The 20176-nt window shown below is 61.8% G+C and overlaps 3 protein-coding genes across 4 annotated transcripts; all 3 read left to right on the top strand.

Annotated features, from left to right (window-relative positions):
* The first annotated feature begins 2969 nt into the window (after nt 1-2969).
* RPL38 (ribosomal protein L38) lies at nt 2970-4923 on the top strand. 2 transcript variants are annotated; one of them, XM_005141099.3, is made up of 5 exons: nt 2970-3022; nt 3223-3254; nt 3597-3657; nt 4588-4710; nt 4839-4923. In XM_005141099.3, the coding sequence occupies exons 2-5, from the start codon at nt 3252-3254 to the stop codon at nt 4862-4864; spliced, it is 213 nt and encodes a 70-aa protein (XP_005141156.1). In that variant the 5' UTR covers nt 2970-3022; nt 3223-3251; the 3' UTR covers nt 4865-4923. The 2 variants fall into 2 exon arrangements, with proteins under 2 accessions (XP_005141156.1, XP_030910743.1); XM_031054883.2 differs by having other exon boundaries at nt 2971-3045.
* Nucleotides 4924-5563: 640 nt separating this feature from the next.
* Nucleotides 5564-12036, top strand: TTYH2 (tweety family member 2). The gene is made up of 14 exons (XM_034067978.1): nt 5564-5737; nt 6171-6343; nt 7290-7401; nt 7891-8111; nt 8183-8278; nt 8351-8423; nt 8509-8578; nt 8705-8760; nt 8856-8948; nt 9022-9114; nt 9189-9331; nt 9413-9598; nt 9873-9951; nt 10905-12036. The coding sequence occupies exons 1-14, from the start codon at nt 5609-5611 to the stop codon at nt 10983-10985; spliced, it is 1605 nt and encodes a 534-aa protein (XP_033923869.1). The 5' UTR covers nt 5564-5608; the 3' UTR covers nt 10986-12036.
* Nucleotides 12037-12627: 591 nt separating this feature from the next.
* On the top strand, nt 12628-19232 carry DNAI2 (dynein axonemal intermediate chain 2). Its single transcript, XM_034067791.1, has 13 exons — nt 12628-12810; nt 13256-13417; nt 13551-13672; nt 14182-14324; nt 14849-14962; nt 16361-16500; nt 16601-16723; nt 17360-17583; nt 17802-17937; nt 18244-18390; nt 18459-18683; nt 18768-19067; nt 19224-19232. The coding sequence occupies exons 1-13, from the start codon at nt 12628-12630 to the stop codon at nt 19230-19232; spliced, it is 2028 nt and encodes a 675-aa protein (XP_033923682.1).
* The last annotated feature ends 944 nt before the right edge of the window (nt 19233-20176 follow it).

The raw sequence follows: 20176 nt of genomic DNA on the forward strand, positions 1-20176 counted from the left end.
GGCATGTCTGCAGCACATGCGTGTACACATGCATTGGGCACATGAGTACATGGCTCCATGTTGTGGGTCTCAGGCACGTTCGTCCTGGCCACACACATCCCAAATGTGCACATCCCAGACAGGTACATCCCAACCATGCACATCTCGGGCATGCTCATCTCAGCTTTCCACCTCTTGGACACACACATCACAGCCCAAATTGAGGTTCAGCTGCCATAAAGTGGGGCTCCTGCAGGCAGCCCCAGGGACACTATGTACCTCTGCAGACACATCTCCTGTCACACAAGTACCACATCGTGTCCCGAAGGATGGGCAATGCCTCCCTTGCTCTAACCTGTGGGATGCAGAAACCATGGGTAAAGCAGCAGTGTTGCAGCATGGTTAGGAGCAAACATCTGAGGTGTTGCATGGGGACCGTGAGCAGGAGCAGTTGTGCCCCCAGGAAGAGCAAGAGAAGGAAAGCACCAGCACTCCGGGAGGGCAGGTGCTCCCAGGTCTGCAGCACATGCCAGAGGATGGGAAGAAGAGGAGATGCTCTGATTCCATCGGGGCACACTACAGGTGAGGACACAAAGGCAGTGGGCACCAAATGACACTGCAGGGACACCCCTCTTGCTGTCACAGGGCTGCAGCAAACACTTGGTGCGCTGGACTGGTCCCATAGCTCAGAGCTCACCCTGATGCACACCCAGGCTGTGATTCCCTCCCTGCACCAGGAAGAGCACCGAAGGACGGTGTCATTCCACACAATGAAACCAGGGCTGCAGTGAGCCCCAACAGGAGGTCACAGCAAGCAGCGCCAAGGGATGGAGCCAGCAGCAGATTATCCTCAGTGCTCCTTCAACACCAGGTCAGGCCCTTGAGAGGGGAAGAGACAAAACCCACATCAGATTTCCATCCCTTGCTGGGTTTTCATCCATCCCCTGTTGTCTCCCTCCTCCCGCAGCCCCCGGAGCTGCTGCTGCTGATAAGGTGATAGCATCTAATCACCTGCTGCCAACCGCTGCTGCAATAAACCCCTGTGCAAGCTGCCGGGGGGATGCCACCCGTGTCAACCCCATTGTCCCCAAGGGCCCACCCTAACAGGCTCAGTGGGGAGCACCCAGGGGTCCTGGTGAGGTTTGGGGATCCAGCATCCTGGTTCTCTTCCATGTGTCTCCATCAACATCCACCTCACAGGAGCATCCTCATGGAGGAAGGAGGAGGAAGGCTCCTTTCCCAAGTGCCGTAAGGGGTTTATGATGCCCCCAAGCCCTAGGGTTAAACACAACTGCAATCCTGGCACTGCACTTCCCAAGCACAACCAGAGAAGGGGTTTAATACCTAGCGCTGGTGTTCGGTGGGTGAATTAAGGCTGCTAATTGAATTTCATCAGGCAGCGGAGCCAGGCCGGTGGGAGGCAGGCAGGAAACGCGTTTGATGTGTTTTAAAGGCTGCAGTTTCGGAGCGCGATGGGGTTTGGGGCCGGGTTTATTTGCTTTTTGCTTTAATTTAAAGCCGGTTGTAAAACGATCCCATCTTTGAGGAGCAAATGACTCCCATGAATTATTTGCTGTTGATTTAGACACCCACCCAGCTTTTAAATAATGGTAATACAGTGAAAGGGAATCTGCTCCAGGGAGGAGCAGGAATGATGCTGCTGGGGATGGGGGGGAACAGGGATGTGGAATGTGACCAACACTCCCATAGTGCGGCCAGGCTGTACTTTGGGTTAAAAGCATCAGTATTCAGCATCGGGGCTGGAATGGGCACTTTTCATGCCGGTTTGGTTTTATTCTGACACCAAGGAGCTGGTGTCCCTCTTGGCTGTTGATTTACGTTGGTGATGGTTTAATTGTGCGATTCAGCACGCCTTGAAACATGAAAAACTGCTCCAGTTCTGAAGCAATTAAAAGGCAGTCGGGTAGATCAGCCCCTTCCAACGAGATCAGTAAATCACACCATTAAAAGCTCATCGGGTGGCAAAGGGGAAGCAACTCCCCTCTGTGTGAGCCCCACAGGTCCCACCCCAGCTGTGCCCCAGAGGTCTTAGTGGGACACTGGGAGCGCTGTGGGATGCAGTGATGCGCACACTGGGTCAGGGTGCCACAGCAGCCACACAAGAGCCACCAGCTCCATTAATTCCCTCTTTCCACCCTGGGAATGCCTGACCAGGACAAGCCACACCACTGCTCCCATCACCCATGGGGCCCAGCACCTCCAAGTGATGACCCAAGCTGGGACGTCCCTTCATGAATAGAGGGTCCCTGGATGGACTGATGGGCAGCCTCCTGTCCCCATCATCCCCATTGCACCCCATGACCCCGTTTAAGCACCCAGAAACCAGCATCACGGAGAGCACCCCAGCATCCCCATATACTGCTCCTCCCGCATATAGGGCTCAGTGGGATGCGGACAGGATAAGAGGGATTGATGGGATTCAGGGGTCCTGAATGGGGTCCTGATGGGGTCCCTCGCTCCCCCCGATCCCCCGATGGTTATTGCAGGGGTTTAGGGTCATTGGAAGGGGTTTGAGTGTGGCTGAAGCTCTCCCTTGTGGCAGAGCTGCTCCATTACACCCCTCCCTGAAGCATCGAGTCCGGCATCAGACACATCGAGCCCGGCATCAGACACATCGAGTCCGGCATCAGACACATCGAGCCCGGCATCAGACACATCGAGTCCGGCATCAGACACATCGAGCCCGGCATCAGACACATCGAGCCCCATCATCTCTCGGGGGGGGGAGCCCGGTGCAGGACCCCATCTCCTGGATGCTCCCGGAGAGATGCAGGGTTCAGGAGTGCGGAGCACCCGGCCCTGCAGCCGTGCACGGAGGGGTGCGGGCGGCCGCCGGTGCCCGGTGCTCCTGCACACGCTCCGTTACCCACGGCACGGGGCTGAGCCGCTGCCAGCTCAGCACCAGAGCCGCGCTCCCCACCGCGATCGCCACTCGGCGCTGTTTGTCCTTCGGCCCGAGCCGTAGCGGCGCTGCGAGGGGGAGGGTTTAAGCCGTGTGTACGGAAGTGGGAGCTCACTTCCGGTGTGTGCGCTGAGGAGGGAGCGGTGAGCATGGAGCGGGGGGTACAGCGGCATCCGCCGCCATCCGCGGCCGTGCGGGACCGGGCGGCCCCGGGGGGAGCGGGGGGGATGTGGGGGGAGCCGGCGGGGACCGATGGGCGGGCGGGGGGAGCCGATGGGGGCCGGTGGGGCTGACGCCATCTTGTTTTGTGTCTGTCGCAGGGTGCAGCGCTCCGAGCCCGGCCGGAACCATGGTGAGGAGGGGCCGGGGGGGGATCCCTGTCCTGCCCGGGCCCCGGGGGGGGGTCCCTGTCCTGCCCGGGCCCCGGGGGGGGGGGGGTCCCTGTCCTGCCCGGGCCCCGGGGGGGGTCCCCGTCCTGCCCGGGCCCCGGGGGGTGGTCCCTGTCCTGCCCGGGCCCCGGGGGGTGGTCCCTGTCCTGCCCGGGCCCCGGGGGGTGGTCCCTGTCCTGCCCGGGCCCCGGGGGGTGGTCCCTGTCCTGCCCGGGCCCTGGGGGGGGGTCCCTGTCCTGCCCGGGCCCCGGGGGGGCCGCGGGGTTCGGGGGTTCCGTCCGTGCTGAGCCGCTCTCTGCTTCCAGCCCCGCAAGATTGAGGAGATCAAGGACTTCCTGCTGACCGCCCGCAGGAAGGACGCCAAGTGTGAGTGTGCGGCCGCTGGGGGGGGGAGGTGGGACCCTCGGTACCGGAGCAGGGCACCAGGAGCGGCCCATGGAGCCCCGGTGGGGAACGGCCGTGGTTTACAGTGGTGCTGCTCGGGGTGGAGCCGGAGCGAGGCCGCCCTGGAGAGGGCGGTGCTGTGGGTGCAGGACCTGGGGTGTCCAGGATGCTGTGGGTGCAGGACCTGGGTTCCCCAGCGGTGGCTGCGGTGACGCTGCCTCAGCCACGCTCACCCAGGAGGGCTCAGCCAAGCCGCGGCTTGGAGACTGCTCTCACATCACCCCAGGCCTGGTGCTCTGCAGCCTCAGAGCCCTGCAGGTGTCACGGCTCTGGCTGAGCTGTCACAGGGACAGGGGAATCCTGCCCAGAGTTGGGTTTCCTTCCATTGCACGTACAAAGGTGGTGAGGATTGAAGCTCTGGCAATGCCTTGGTTCGGTATTTAACCATGTGTGAGGAGTTTTCCCTCATCTCTCGCTTATTTGGATGCAGCTGTCCCAGGGAAGGGCACTTCCACACTGAAAGCTTTTTGTTAACCCACGGGGGTGGGTGAGAGGGAGAGTTCCGCATTGAAACACTGATGGAGCTGCTGACAGCCCCTCACAAAGCATTCCTGTGCTGGTCCCCTTGGGTTTCCCAGCAGCTCCAGCCAAGTGGCTCGGATCAAATGGCTTTTGGGGAGTGCTGGGTGTGGGGCTGGGGGTCTGCAGTGTGGAAATGGGAGATAAAATCACTTCTTCATGTTGTTTATTGTAAAACCATCCTCAAAATGAAGCTGTTGGCTCTGAGAAGCCTGGGACTGAACCCCTGGATGCAGCACAGGCTGCTGGTGCAGCAAAATCCACTCAGTTTTGGGGTTCCCAGTGGATGCTGGGCTGGGGGGGCTCCATCCTGAGCTGTTCCTGACCCTGCAGCCGTCAAGATCAAGAAGAACAAGGACAATGTGAAGTTCAAGGTGCGCTGCAGCCGGTACCTCTACACCCTGGTCATCACGGACAAGGAGAAGGCTGAGAAGCTGAAGCAGTCGCTGCCCCCAGGTACCTGCTGGTGTCCCAAGGAGGCTGTCTCCCACGGGGAGCCCCATCCTGGGATGTGTCCCTGCTCCAGGCTGTGGGGTGCTGTGGGACTGCAGCCGGTGCTCACCAGCAGTTCCTCTTCTCCGCAGGTTTGGCCGTCAAGGAGCTGAAATGAGCCAATAAATGGGAGTTTTGTTGTTGTTTGTTACAATAAATAAACCTGACTGTTCCCCACTGGGGTGTGTGCGTGTCCATGCGGCCCTGGTGATCCTGCAGGGCTTCCTTTGGTGACCCCAGCCCTGCTCTGGGGGGTGCTTCCTGGGGGATGTGGGGGGTCTGGGACAATATGGAGCTACCCTGGAGTTTGTGGGCAGGGGGCCATGTTATAGCAGGGACAGGATGGGAGTGTGGTTACCCTGTAGCAGGGCAGGGATGAGTTGTGCTGTGTATATAGCAGGGCAGTGGCAAGGTGTGAGGCCCCTGTAAGAAGGCAGTGGTGGGGTGCAGTGTCCCTATAGCAGGGTGGTGACAGGGAGAGGCTGTAGCAGGGAGGGGATGGATGTGGTTCCTCTTACACAAGGATGGTGGCAAGGTGGAGATGCAGTGAGGTCCGTGTGGCAGGGAGGGGATGGGGCATGGTGTGGTTCCCTTACAGCAGCGGGTGGTGGGGTGCAGCACCCCTACGGAAGGTACTGGCAGGCCCCTATAGCAGGAGGGATGGGTACGGTGCCCCTATAGAAGGGCAGTGACGGGATGCGAGGCCCTATAGCGTGCTCCACGCTCATTGTCCCTATAGGAGGGGCCGGATGCGCCGCCCCGTCCGCTGGGTGGGCGGGGCGAGAGGCGTGGCCTGGAGCAGGGGGTGTGGCCCGGGCTGAGCGGCGCGGGTCGGGTCCCGGTTCCCGGTTGCGGGTCCGCGATGCCGCCCGCCCGCACCGGGTACGCGGCTCCGTGGTGGGTGTGGTGGCTGCACCGGCTGCCCCGCCGGGGGCTGCGGCTGCACAGCGTGTCCGCCGCCTTCCGCCCGAGGGACAGCGACTACCAGCAGGTACGGACCCCCCGGTAACGACCCCCTCCCGGTACCGGCACCACGGTACCGACCCCCCCCCCCCCGGTGCCGACCCCCCCCGGTACCGGCCCCGCCGCCTTCCGTCCGCGGAGCGTAGGCTACCAGCAGGTACGGACCCCCCGGTACCAGCACCCACCAGTACCGGCACCCACCGGTACCGGCCTTGCTGCCCTCCCCTCCCGGGTTACCCCCTCCTCGGGCGCTCGCTGGGTCCCCCTGCCCCGGGGCATTGAACCGCCCCGGCCCCGAGGCGGCGGCGGAGGCAGCGCCGGTGCCCGCAGCACCCTTAGAGCTGTGCTCCATGGCCCGGGATGGGGACGGTTCCTCCTTCCCGGTGTGAGCGTCCCGTGGGGCCCCCGCATCCCGCAGCACGTGAGGGACACGAGCGCTGAGTGCCCCTTCTCCTCCCCAGTCGCTGCTCTTCCTGGGCTTGGTCCCTGCCGTCTGCCTCGGCCTCAACCTCCTCTTCCTCACCGTGTACCTCATCTGCCTGTGCTGCTGCAAGCGGGACCAGGACCCTGAGACCAAGCGGCCCCACTCGTGCTGTGTCACCTGGATGGCGGTCACCGCGGGGCTCATCTGCTGGTGAGCATGGGGACCCGGTGCTGTGTCCCCATCGTGAGCTGCTCAGCCCCAGCCATGAGTTACTTTAATTAGATCCTTGCAGTTAAGCACAGCCCATCCCTGCTCCATCCTCAGCCGCCGATGCCGGCTCCAGCCCTGTCCCTGTCCCCACAGCGCCCGTGCCTCTTTCCCAGCTAATCCCAGCCGGGAGCGGGGCCGGCCGCTAATCCCAGCCCGGAGCAGATGGCGGCTCCCGGCTGCTCCTGATTGCACCCACAGCAATCAGCGAGGGGAGCTGGGGCCTCCCAGACCCGTTCGGGGTTATGGCTGGGAGCGATCCCCGTCCGCAGGCCTGAGCCGGGTGATGGGCTGGGACATGGGCCCTTCCACCACGAGACAAAGGGGCTGCTTCTCCCTGGGCGGAGCGAGGTGGTTGCCTGGAGCGTGGTGCGGAGCAGGGAAATGGCACCAGGGATCTTGGTGTGCTCCCACCGGGATGGCTCCTGCTCCTCCAGCCTCGGGCACCCCACAGAGCATGGCAGGGGTGCCGGGTGCCCGCTGGCAGGCAGCAAAGGAGCTTCCTGCAGCTGCCAGGGGCTCTGAGCCTCTCCCACAGCCGCACTGAGCCTGCTGTAGATGCTAAAGGCTTAATTGTGGTGAATGGGTTTGTGTCTGTTGGGTTTATGGCGTTTGCCATGGGGAGGGGGCACCGCGTGCATCAGCCACGTGCCTGGCACATCCTTCCTTGGGGCCAGCTCTGACTCCACCACGAGCACTAAAGCAGCCACGCTGAGCACTGCGGTGCTGCCCCTGTCCCATCCCCTTTGGCTCTGCCCTGCCAAGGGTAAGGGGTCTCCCCAACACCAGGATGCTCCAGGGAGTGTCCCCACATCCTCCCTGCCCCCAAATCAAGGGTTGGGGTGAGTGTTTCCCTCCCTCTAATCAGGGGTCCTCTCTCTGCCCACAGCACAGCCGTCGGCATCGGCTTCTATGGGAACAGTGAGACCAACGATGGGGTGTACCAGCTGCTGTATGCCCTGGACCACGCCAACCACACACTGACCGGCATCGACTCCCTGGTAGGGCCATGGGGCCGGGTCCCCCCGTCCAAACCCCTCCATGTCCCACAGGGTCACATCCCTCCTCCATCCTGGGTTTGGTTAAAGCACAGTGGAGAGTGAAACATCCGGCTGAGGGACCCAGGCTGAGCCCCAGGCAGCCGTGCTGGTCACAGGGTGACAGTGATGTCACACGGCAAAATGGGCCCTTTGTGGCTGGGAAGGGCCGCGGGGGCCATGGCAGGGCTGTCCAGAGGATGGATCCTGCTGGAGCACAGGGCACTGATGTGGAGCTGCTGTCCTGGAGGGAGCATCCTATGGATCATTGAACTACAGAGTACTTTGTGTTGAAGGGACCTTAAAGCTCCTCCAGCTCCAACCCCTGCCAGGGCAGGGACCCCTTCCACTGGAGCAGCTGCTCCAAGCCCCTGTGTCCAACCTGGCCTTGAGCACTGCTGGGGATGGGGTGTTGGGAAGCGCTGGTACTGCCCATCCCGCATCCATCCCCAGGTAGCAGACACCACACTGCAGATGCAGGTGGGCCTGGAGCAGCACCTGCAGCGCCTGAACGAGCTGCTGGCGGCAAGGGGGGACTACCTGCAGACCCTCCGGTTCCTGCAGCAGCTCTCGGGCAGCATCGTGCTGCAGCTCGCGGCGCTGCCTGTGTGGCACAGCACCAGCACCGACCTCACCGTGCTCGCCGGCCACGTCGCCTACATCGAGTACTACCGGTGAGCGAAGCCGCTGGTGGGGCTGGGGACGTGGTGGGGACATGGGTGATGGAGCCTTCCTGTCCATGCAGGTGGCTGTCTTACCTGCTCTTCTTCATGCTGGTGCTCACCGTCTGCCTCCTGGCCTGCCTGGGGCTGGCCAAGCGCTCCCGATGCCTCCTCACCACGTGAGTACGGCGGTGCCGGGCTCGGCGGTGCCGGGAGCCACATCCCTGTGCATCTCACCCCTGTCCCCGCAGGATGCTGTGCTCTGGGCTGCTGACCCTCATCCTCAGCTGGGCCTCCGTGGCTGTGGACACGGCAGCGGCGGTGGTGAGTGGGGCTGGGGCAGAGCAGGGGGTGAGGGCACCCACTGCCATCCTGCCCAGCACCAGTCATGTCCCTCTTGTCCCCACAGGGCACCAGTGACTTCTGCGTGGCCCCAGACCAGTTCATCATGAACCAAACAGAGAGTTACATCAGTGCGGGTGAGAGGCGGCTGTGGGGTGGAGATGTGCTTGGGGGGACACCAGTGACACCCCAGAACCTCCCTGGGGACCCCGTGTCCTTCAATGCTGGTGCGCTCACACCAACATCTCCCATTTGCTTTGCAGAGGTGGTTCACTATTACCTGTACTGTGACCAGGGCCTGAGCAACCCCTTCCAGCAGGTATGGGGGAGCCTTGCACCCTGCTTGGTGCTGCCTGCTGCAGGGGTGCCCCATGCGATGGACAGCTCTGTGCCTGCTCCTGCTCCTCCTTGCAGGCTCTCACCGTCTTCCAGCGCTCGCTCACTACGATGCAGATCCAGATCCAGGGCCTGATCCAGTTTGCGCTGCCTGCATTCCCAACAGCCGAGGTACAGGCTGTGGGGAGCCCCATGTCTTCCCCCTGCTCCCCATCCTGCTCTCCTGACCCCCCTTCTCCCACAGAAAGACCTCCTGGGGGTGCAGCAGCTCCTCAACTCCTCAGAGACCAGCCTGCACCAGCTCACGGCCATGCTGGACTGCCGGGGGCTGCACAAGGTGAGCTGGGGACACACAGCTCCTGGGGTCCTCCTGTTGCCACCAGCACTGCCCTACTCCATCTCCTGCTGCAGGACTACCTGGATGCCCTCATTGGCATCTGCTACGATGGGGTGGAGGGTTTGCTCTACCTCATTCTCTTCTCCTTGCTGGTGGCTGCCTCCTTCTCCACCATCATCTGTGCCACACCACGAGCATGGAAGCTGTTCACTGGACGGTGGGTCTGCTGCAGCCCTGCCTTCACTGGGGACCTGAGCTGGGCATGGGGGGGGTGATCGTCGGTGCCTTGTCTCCGCAGGGACCGGGACTACGATGACATGGACGATGAGGACCCCTTCAACCCGCAGGCGCGGCGCATTGCCAGCCACAACCCGGCACGGGGGCAGCTCCGCAGCTTCTGCAGCTACAGCAGCAGCCTGGGCAGCCAGAGCAGCCTGCACCCGCCGGCACAGACCATCTCCAACGCACCCGTCTCTGAGTACATGTGAGACCCACACAGACACCTTTGGGTACCGCACACCTTGGGGATGGAGCATCACCCACACCGGGTGCAGGAGGACGGGGGTACCACACACATTGGGGATGGAGCATCACCCACACTGGGTGCAGGAGGATGGGGGTACCACACACCTCGGGGATGGAGCATCACCCACAGCGGGTGCAGGAGGATGGGTGTACCGCACACCTTGGGGATGGAGCATCACCCACACTGGGTGCAGGAAGAGGGGGGTTCTCACTGCTGGGATCTCCCCCCTCAGGAACCAAGCTGTGCTCTTCGGTGGAAACCCACGCTATGAGAACGTGCCCCTCATCGGCAGAGGCTCTCCTCCCCCCACGGTACGGTGGATGGCCGAGGCCAAATCCTTCCTGTGACATCCCTGGGGGGTGGCAGAGGGGGGACCAGGGACCACAGGGCCCCTCTGCTCCACTGTGGCACTGATGGGGAATGGGGTGAGCTCAGCCCCCTCCTCCTGCCCTATCCATGAGCGCATCCTTGCTGCCCTTCTCACTAACCCAGATCCCACCGGGCTGCAGGGAGAGGGCAGCAGCCACGTGCTGCTGGAGACCGAAATAGTCTTCCCTTCTTCCCTTGCTCTCCTGCTTTATTTCTTCATTGTGACTTTGAAAAGACACCTGTCCCAGTGACCCCTGCACGTCCCCATTCCTGCTGCTGCTCTGAGCCCTGCCTGGTTCTTAACACCTGCTTTATTTGATTTATTTCCTTCTTTTTATTTTCATTTGCATCAATTCTTTTGGAGCTAAGTTGCCCATCAAGAGTAAGTTCAGCTGCTTCCTTCTCCCACCTTGCCCTGGGTTCCCATCCTCCTTCCCCTCCTCAGTGCCTCTCTCCATCCCTTTTTCCATGGAGCTGGTTTGCTTTTGGGAGGAGTGCAGAGAGCTCGGGAGGTACAAGAGGATTTGCAGCTCCTGTGTGCTGGGAGTGGGAATGGTCCCTGTCTCCATCCCCTTCTTGGTGCACTTTTCCCCTCTCCTTTTCTGACAGTGTTTAATCTGCTTTAACACCTCCATCCAAAGGATGGAGCACGGTGGGACTGGGCTGGGGCAGCCTGGGGAAGAGAAAGCTCCTTAAGGGGAGACCTCAGAGCAGCTCCAGTGCCTAAAGGGGCTGCAGGAAACCTGGAGAGGGGCTTTGCAACTGGATGGGCTTTAAGCTCCCTGCTGTGATGCTCGGGCTCTCTGGCAGCTCAGCAGCACGTGGTGGTGCAGGGGCTGTGTGTGGCTCACACCACAGGATGGGTTTACACTGACCCCATGGCCTCTCCCCACAGTACTCCCCGAGCATGCGAGCCACGTACCTGTCCGTCACCGATGAGCACATCCGGCCCCACAGCACCGAGGTCCCGGCCTAAGCCTGGCCCCACGCGGCTCCTGGCACCGGCATTCCTGTGATGGGAAACCAAAGAGCCCCAGGACAGACGTGGTGGGGAGCCCGGCAATGGCTGGAGGATGAGCCCCGGCGGTGGGGAAGCCCCCGGGCTCCCTTTACCCTCCTCTTCCCCCTTGGCAGCTCCTTCTCCATCTCAAGTCTTCCTCTCCTATGGCTGGCAGTGACTGGGGCCGCACACTGGAAGATTGGAGATGCTTCACCCCCACCTTTGGGCTCCTCCGGTCCTTCCCCACTTGGGGATGTTCTATGCCATGGAACGGAGCCTTCTCCAGCTCCCTGGAGCACCCAGCCTGGGACCATGGGTGGCTCCTTCCTCCTGTAGCAATGCAGCACCAACCACTAGTGATCCCAGCTCCCACTCCTCATGGATGGAGCCGGCTCCCGTGTCCCCCTCGCTGCTGCCCTGGGTTCAGGGGCTGTAGAGTTGAGGATGCTGTGTCCTTGCTGGTTTCCCTTTGCTTTGCTCCCGGGTTTTATGAGTTCTCTGCAGAGCAGAGGTGCAGTTTGACTCGCTGCCTCTGTGTGAATGGGGTTTCACTGCAGTGTGCATTGGTGGCAGGTTTTGGGCTGGTTTGAAGGCTCTCTTTGGCTGCTCCTCTCAGCTGGGCTGAGCTGGGCTCCCTCCTGCAGGACAGCCACAAACCCCTGGGAGAGCGATAGGAACATCCCTGGGCAGGATGTGGTGGTCCTGGGATGGGCATGGTCCTGCCAGGGCTCCAAGGAGCCGGGAGGAAGCAGCATGAGCTGAGATGGATCTTTTCTGGCTGCCCGTTTTGGTGTGGACTTTTCTGGAGCGCAAAGGCTTAACCCTTAACCCCCATCTCCCTGCAGGCAGCAGCCTCCTGCTGCCGGTTGTGGTTCTCCATCCCTCATCCCTGCTTTGGCTAACGGCTGGGATAGCCAGGCTGTCCCTTGATAGCAGCGACTCACTGTGTGGTAACGATAACCTGTACATCCCCTCAGTCCCTTAACCCGGGTTCGTGTGACTGCGATGCTCCCTGTTGGAAACTGCCTTCCAGGGAGTATGGGGGGGGGGGGGTTGGTGTTTGACTGTAACGGTACTGATAGAAGAGCTGGTGTTAACGCATGTGAACTGAACCTGCCCAGGGCTGCAGCCCCATGCGGATGTTCCCTGTGGGGCAGGACAATAAACACTTGTACTAAACACACTGCTCAGGCCGGTTTCTCTGGGCTGAGCTGCACCAGGGCCCCCTCCTGCCCCCAGACCAGGCTGGGATCCCATGGGGTGTTTGGGGGGGTCGCTAGCTCCTGGTGCCAGGGCTGAGCAGGAGGGGTCAGGGGAGCACAGAGGGATCCCCAACAACGGCCATGGCCCCTCACTGGGGCCCAGCCTGGTCCCCCCATAGCAGAGCCCCATTAACCGTGGGCACTGCGCTGATTACCCCAGCTCATCACCCGCCACCATGGCGGCCGCCATGCGGCACCGGTGCTACCCTCACCGATCACGTGATCGCCGCCCCGCGTTGCCTGGCAACGGCAGACGCGGTGCTGCGGGGCCGGGGCTGCCGGGTCCCCCTGTCCGCCCGCAGCAGCATCCCCGGTCCCACAGCAGCATCCCCAGTCCCGCAGCAGGATCCCCGGTAATGGAGATCTCGTACGTGTACAAGCGGAAGCGCAGTGAGTTCGGCCGCCCCTGCTGCTTCTGTGACCAGGCGGCCATGGTGACCGCGGACATCCCCCCCGAGCCCGGCCTGGCCCACGGCTTCGTGCCCAGGGACCCGGTGCACGCGTCCGTGCAGCACAGCCCCGAGATGTCGGAGCACGAGGTGAGGGCTGGGTACCAGCAGGGGTGTGAGTCACAGAGCCAGGGACCCCTTCACTGGAGCAGCTGCTCCAAGCCCCTGTGTCCAACCTGGCCTTGAGCACTGCCAGGGATGGGGCAGCCACAGCTGCTCTGGGCACCCTGTGCCTCAGCACCCTCATGTTAAGAGCTTCTTCCCTATTTCCAACCTAAATCTCTCCTGTTTCAGTTTGAACCCAGCACCCCTCATCCTACCACTGCAGCCCCTCTCCTGCATCCTTGTATCCCCCTCCAGACACTGGAAACTGCTTTAGCGTCTCCACGCAGCATCTCTTCTCTTCTGAAGGGCCCCGGTGTTCCCAGCCTGGCTTCCTATGGGAAACGAGGGGGAACAGTGCTTCCACAGCATGGTTTAGGTCAGGTTTTGCACCTCTTTGGCTCCCACCTTTGCTTCCTCCCGGCCCCCCCAGGTCAACACGGACCGGGTGAAGGTGCAGTCCCGCGGTGTGAACCACATGGAGGGCGGTTGGCCCAAGGATGTGAACCCACGCGAGGCAGAGCAGACCGCGCGATTCAGGAAGAAGATGGAGAAGGATGAGCACTACATCAACACCATCACACAGCTCAGCACCGTAAGCACCGGCCCCCACAGCCCCTGCCCCTGCCCGGGCCGCTGCCCACAGCCCCTGCCCCTGCCCAGGCAGCTGCCCACAGCCCTGCCCCTGCCCGGGCAGCTGCCCACAGCTCTGCCTGCGCTCCCCGCAGCTGATGGAGCACTGCGTCAAGCAGAACAACGCCATCGACATCTACGAGGAGTACTTCGAAGAGGAGGAGGTGATAGAGGTGGAGATCGAGCCTCCCTCTGCAAAAACCATCAGTGCCCTCAGGTAGCACCGGCTCCCACACAGCACCTGTGTCACCTGCCTTTGGGGACAGAGGAGGTGGAAAACACAGCAGCCTTAGGGTCCTGCTGGATGGGGTCGTGGATGGAGAGCCCTGCCCCATAGCTCCACCCGTTCCTCTCCACCCTGCCCAAACACTTTGGGGATAGGCACCACCATCCAGGGACTGCTCTGGGCATCTCCTCAGTGCTGTAAGCAGGATGTGGTGAATTCTTTTTATGCCTCACAGGTAATTTTCCCAGGTCAGGGGCTGCTCAGGTCATTTCTAGAAGTCAGATCCAGTAACACAGATGGATTCTTAGAATCATATAACTGGAGAGACTTCATTCAATCAACTCTCCTCCCACCCCACCCCCAGGAGAGCCGTTTCCTGCACTCACTGCTCATGTTGTTGGAATTGCTATTCCCCCAGTCTCCTTTGGGAGACAGTCACCCCAGGGCTGGCAGAGCTGTCAGCAAACCAAGTCTTTATTCCATGTTCTGTTATCAAACAGGGATCCCAGGACAGCCAAGAGGACGGCCACGCACCTCTCCTGGTGCCCCAACGCCAGCAAGAAACTGGCAGTGGCTTATTCCATCCTGGAGTTCCAGCAAAGCAAGAAGGATGTGAGCCTTGACTCGTACATCTGGGATCTAGGTAAGGGCAGAGCTCACCGATCAGCACTGCGGAAGCACTTTGTGTCTTCAGAGCATGTAATGAGGCCTCCCAGCACTCTGGAGGGGGTGAACAGGGGGTCGGGGTCTGCTTTGACCACGGATCAATGCGGAGAAGGGGAGGAATGGGGCCGGAAAGCTGCCTAACGGGTGGGAAATAACCACTAACATCCCCCTGCACCCGGAGCTGCAGAGCCTGTGGCCACAGCAGGCAGCTGAGCCCTGCGCTCATGTGGTTCTTGTCTTGCTCTGGTTCACTTGTGATGGATTCCAGCCGAGGCTGCACAAGTCAGGTGCAGAACTGCCCTGCTCTGCCAGGGCTCCCTCAGATCGGTGTGTTCTGGGGTGAGGAACACACGGAGGAGGGCTCAGGGTACCGGGGTCCTGCCGGGTGTCCTGGTGCCACGGCCGCCTCACCCACCCGGTGCGGAGGATCCGGTCTCGAGGTGGGTGCTCACCCTCCAGCCTACCCCTGTACTTGGCTCTTCTCTCATCCCTCCTTGGCAGAGAGCTCCAGCAGGCCCGAGATGGCTCTCAAGCCGCCATCCCCTCTTGTGACACTGGAATACAACCCCAAAGACTCCTTCGTGCTGCTGGGAGGATGCTACAATGGGCAGATGGGTAAGGAGGATGGATCCATCACTGAATCACAGCCTGGTTTGGGTTGAAGGAAGCTTAAATCCCCTCCAGCTCCAACCCCTTCCACTGGAGCAGCTGCTCCAAGCCCCTGTGTCCAACCTGGCCTTGAGCACTGCCAGGGATGGGGCAGCCACAGCTGCTCTGGGCACCCTGTGCCAGCGCCTCAGCACCCTCACAGGGAACAGCTTCTGCCTCAGAGCTCAGCTCAGTCTCCCCTCGGGCAGGTTCAAGCCATTCCCCTTGGCCTGTCCCTACAGACCTTTAATCCAAGTATGAAGCCATATGAACCAGGGTCTTCATGTTAGTTCAGCAAGAGCTGCCTCCAGCTCTGCCTCCCTCACAAACACATCGTGTCCTTAGTGCTGCAGCTGGAACATCCCAGGCAGGGCCTGAAGCCTGGAGCTCTGCAGGCATCCAGAGAGGAGAGGACCCTGCCTGGATCCCTTTGCAGGCCCTCGAGGCAGTGACCCTGCTGTGGGCATCACTGCAGCAGACACGGAGCAGCACATATGCCGTGCCCACCCTCACCTGGATCACGGCATGGCAAGAGCCATGGGGAGTTGCCATCATTTCATGCCCTGAATTGTCCTGTGCTGCTGTTCAGTGCTTGGCAAGGGCTGCTCTTTGCCAGCTTCCTTTATGGCTCTGTTATTTACTCAGCCGGGCGAGCTCTGGGTTTAATTGCCCTCATTGCACTGTTTCCCTTCCCATTGCAGCAGCAGCGCTGGGAGCAGGCAGGGCACGTGTGGCAGGGCTGAGCTGCACGCTCAGGGGGATGGAGGGGATGGACATCACCCCGTCCCTCCAGCACCTGCAGTTACCTAAGGAGCAGTGAGCAAGAGGAGTGCGTGGGGTTCGGTGCCACCACAGCCTCGTGTCAGGGGCACAGATGGGGAAACAGGAGAAGGAAATGCGTGCGGGGGACCTGCCTTAGGCAGCATCCTTTGGGCATGCGGGAGGCAGGATCAGGTCACACAGGCTGGTTTTCAGCATCCTGAGTGCAAGGGGCAGGGTTTAGTGCTGCCAAGGGGCTGCTCAGAGCACATCTGGCCCTGCACAGCCCCTTGTGCAGAGCGGGGGGGCAGGGGGGATTTATTGCCTCTGGGGATTGCTGTGCATCTGGCCCAGAATGATGGGAGCTGAGGAAATGCTCTTGAGGATGTTACCATCCTCCAGGCCCTGCTTGCAGAAGGTGCCAATTGTGTTGTGGCTCAGGGTGGGCGTCCCTGGTGCCTGTGGGGCTGGGAGGTGTCAGGGAGCCCCCAGTGAGGTTTGCTCCCATCCAGGCTTGGGCCATGGGGCAGCACCTCCTTGGGAAGCGTGTGGCAAACAAAGGAGGCCGGGAAGAGCTGGTGCAGACCTGAATGTGTCCTCTTCCAGCCTACTGGGACACCAGGAAGGGGCAGCTGCCCGTGGAGGTGTCTGCCGTGGAGAGCAGCCACAGGGACCCCGTGTACGGAGCCATCTGGTTGCAGTCCAAAACAGGCACCGATTGCTTCTCAGCCTCCACCGATGGGCAGGTAAAGGGCAGGGGCAGGGAGCAGGGCCCTGCACTCACAGGGACCCTGGCAGGAGCTCACAGCCCTAAAGAGCATCCCTGCAGCCCCATCTGTGCCGCAGGTGCTGTGGTGGGACATCCGCAAGCTCTCCGCACCCACCGAGCAGCTGGTCCTGGATGTCTCTCGGAAGGGGATCCTGAAGGATGCTCTGGGTGCTGTCTCGCTGGAGTTTGAGTGCACCCTGGTCAGTGAGTGCAGCCCCGGGGGCAGGGATCCATGGCTGCAGCACCAGTGGGTGATGCTCAGAGTGATCCAGAGCACTGTGCTGCAGCCCGGGCGGGTTCCTGCCTGCCTCTAAGCATCGGGAGTTGATGTTCTCCCAAAGCACAGGCTCTCACTGCCACTTCAGTCTCTAAATCACTGAATCCCAGCCTGGGTTGGGTTGAAGGGACCTTAAAGCTCCTCCAGCTCCAACCCCTGCCACGGGCAGGGACCCCTTCCACTGGAGCAGCTGCTCCAAGCCCCTGTGTCCAACCTGGCCTTGAGCACTGCCAGGGATGGGGCAGCCACAGCTTCTCTGGGCACCCTGTGCCAGCGCCTCAGCACCCTCCCAGGGAACAGCTTCTGCCTCAGAGCTCAGCTCAGTCTCCCCTGTTCTGGCAGGTTCAAGCCATTCCCCTCGGCCTGTCCCTACATCCCTTGTCCCAAGCCCCTCTCCCGATTTCCTGCAGCCCCTTCAGGCACTGGAGCTGCTATCCCAGTCTTCCAATACCTAAATTCCTCAGATCCCTGTGCTCCCACAGCACTGCCCTTTGCTGCCCCACGTATCATGGGATCCCATGAGCTGCTGACAGCTTCTGTCTCCTCCCCCCACCCTCAGCCCACCAAGTTCATGGTGGGCACGGAGCAGGGCATCGTCCTCCTCTGCAACCGCAAGGCCAAGACCCCCACTGAGAAGATCACCTGCACCTACAGCGGCCACCATGGACCCGTCTATGCCCTGAGCAGGAACCCCATGTACCCCAAAATCTTCCTGACAGTCGGTGACTGGACCGCCCGCATCTGGTCGGAGGATGCCAAGGAGTCTGCCATTATGTGGACCAAGTAGGTGCTGGGGTGCTTGCCCTGCAGAGAGCCATCCCTCTGCTGTGGAGAAGCATGGTGAGGGCTGGTGAGCAGCAGGCTCTGCTCTGGTTGGGTCAGGCAGGAGGTGCTGGGGTGGTCACCAAGCAGTGCGGTGCTGTCATGGCTGAGGGCACTGCGAGAGGGTGGCTGAAGGTGCTGCTCAGAGCCCATCCCCGCGGCATCGGGTCTGCCGGCAGGTACCACCTGCCCTACCTGACGGACGGGTGCTGGAGCCCTGTGAGACCGGCTGTGTTCTTCACCACCTGCTCCGATGGGACGATGGACGTCTGGGACTTCCTCTTCAAGCAGAAGGACCCCTTCCTCAGCCTGAAGGTCGGTCCCCAGCAGCTCCAGTTCCCTGCACCCACAGCTCCTTGGCAGGGCTCCCACCTGCCCTGCATGGAGCGGACATTGCCAGGGGTGGAATCCCACCCCATGTCCATGGAGCTGGGGATGAGCTCCATCAAGTAGCCCCCTCAGCCCCAGGCTGTGCCTGGAGCCCATCCTGCCCAAAGCTTCACCCGCAGGCTCCTGTTGTTGGCAACCGCATGGATTTGCCTCATTGGGTTCATCCTGCCTGCATCCCCCATGGGGCATCACATGGGGGTCAGTGCTGCCACCTCCCCTGCTCCCCCCCAGGTGTGTGACGAGCCCCTGTGCAGCCTCCGTGTGCAGGACAGCGGCTGCATCGCTGCCTGCGGCTCCCAGCTGGGCACTGTCACTGTGATGGAGATGTCCTCAGTGCTCTGCACCCTCCAGAGGAACGAGAAGAACCTGGTCAATGCTGTACGTGTGTCCCCCCCCCGAGCACCCTGAGCCCTGCGCTGCCCCTCACCCCACACCTCCTGCCCCAGATGTTCGAGAGGGAGACGAGGAGGGAGAAGATCCTGGAGTCGCGGCACCGGGAGATGCGGCTCAAGGAGCGCACCAGGTCCGAGAGCCACGGGATGGAGATGGAGGAGGAACTGGCACAGAGCCCCCAGGAGGTGTTTGACCAGGCCCAGAAGCAGTTCCTAGAGGTGATCCAAGCGGAGCTGCAGAAGAAGGCACGGGCAGAGGTGCAGCAGCTGCATGGCAAGGTACCGGGCATGGGGTGAACCGGCAACGGGAGCCGGGACCTGCTGCTGTGGGGAGGGGGACAGGGATCAGCCTCTGCCTTTCAGGTTAAGGATCACTCTGAGGAGGCAGCTTTGCAAGAGGAAGAGAGCCAAGTACCTGAGGAAAACATCCAGGTACCTGAGGAGAGCATCCAGGTACCTGAGGAAGAGAGCCAGGAGCCCAAAGGAGAGAGCCAAGAGCCCAAAGGAGAGAGCCAGGAGCCCAAAGGAGAGAGTCAAGAGCCCAAGGAAGAGAGTCAGGAGCCCAAAGGAGAGAGCCAGGAGCCCAAAGGAGAGAGCCAAGAGCCCAAAGGAGAGAGCCAGGAGCCCAAGGAAGAGGAGGGGAAGAAGGAGGATGCTGCCGAGGTCAGTTGTTGTTTCCCCCCTTGCTCGTGTTGCTGCTCCATGGCTCGTGTGGGGCTGAGGCTGCTGCCCCTGAGCTGGGCAGAGCTCGGGGTCTGCCTCAGTGGGGTGGTGAGCAGAGGGCCCCGCACAGCTCCTGACCCCCATCTCCCTCTGCAGGAGCAGTAGGAGCCCTCGTGTTGGGCACAGCCGCTCCCTGCCCCTCCTGGCTCGTGGGGTTTTAATCCAGCCGGAATAAAGGTGTTTTCCATATCACGTTTCCTGCTTCGCACTGCAGGGTTGAGCGGGGGGGGGGATCACAGCCTCTTGCTCCTGTCCCCTCCTCAGGCCACAGACGCAGCTCCTGACCATGGCAGAGCATCCCCAAAGCATCCCCATCCCCATCCCGAGGGGCATTGCAGGGCCCTGGCGGTGCCAGCAGCACCGTGCAGCACTGAGCCCCTTCCAAGCTGCAGAGTGATGCTGAGCAAAGCCCCACGGCCCCAGCCTGCTGCTGGCCCTGCAGGAGAGGCTGTGGGGCCTGGGCTGGGGCTGTCCATGCTGGGCAAACACCTGCTGCTCACCCTGTGAATCATTAACCAGGCACCTGCAGCTCCAGGCTGGGCGCTCAGGGGGCAGGGAAGCAGCAGAGCACCAGGTCTGCAGCTTACCAAGCACCTCCCCATGGGCCACCCCTCATGGTTCCATCAGGAGAGGTGGGAAGTGCTTCCCCAGCCGTGCAAAGCCCCTTCCCCAGGTGCTGGGGTCCCTCTGCCCCTCCAGCTCCCACCACCCCCTGGCAGGAGCAGCTCCCATCACTCAGCACCACCGGCAAGGATGGATGGAGCCACTGGTGCTGAGCCCATCGCCCTGCCAGAGGCTCTGTGCCAGGACAGCGGGATGAGCACCCATCCTGCCAGCCCAGCACCAGGCAGCACCCCCCCGAGCCAGCTAAGCCAGGGGCAATGGGCAGGGGGAGGGATGGGAGCAAGCTCTGCCCATGCCAAACCCACCCCAAAGATGTCCCCACATGCCCCGTGTTTGTTTTCTGGCTTTATTAGGCAGGGATGGGGGTGCTTGGTCAGGGTGGGCATCCGGACCCCCCCCCCGGGCACATACCCGGCTCACCACTG

Source organism: Melopsittacus undulatus, chromosome 11 (genome assembly GCF_012275295.1).
Source record: "Melopsittacus undulatus isolate bMelUnd1 chromosome 11, bMelUnd1.mat.Z, whole genome shotgun sequence".
NCBI lineage: Eukaryota > Metazoa > Chordata > Aves > Psittaciformes > Psittaculidae > Melopsittacus > Melopsittacus undulatus.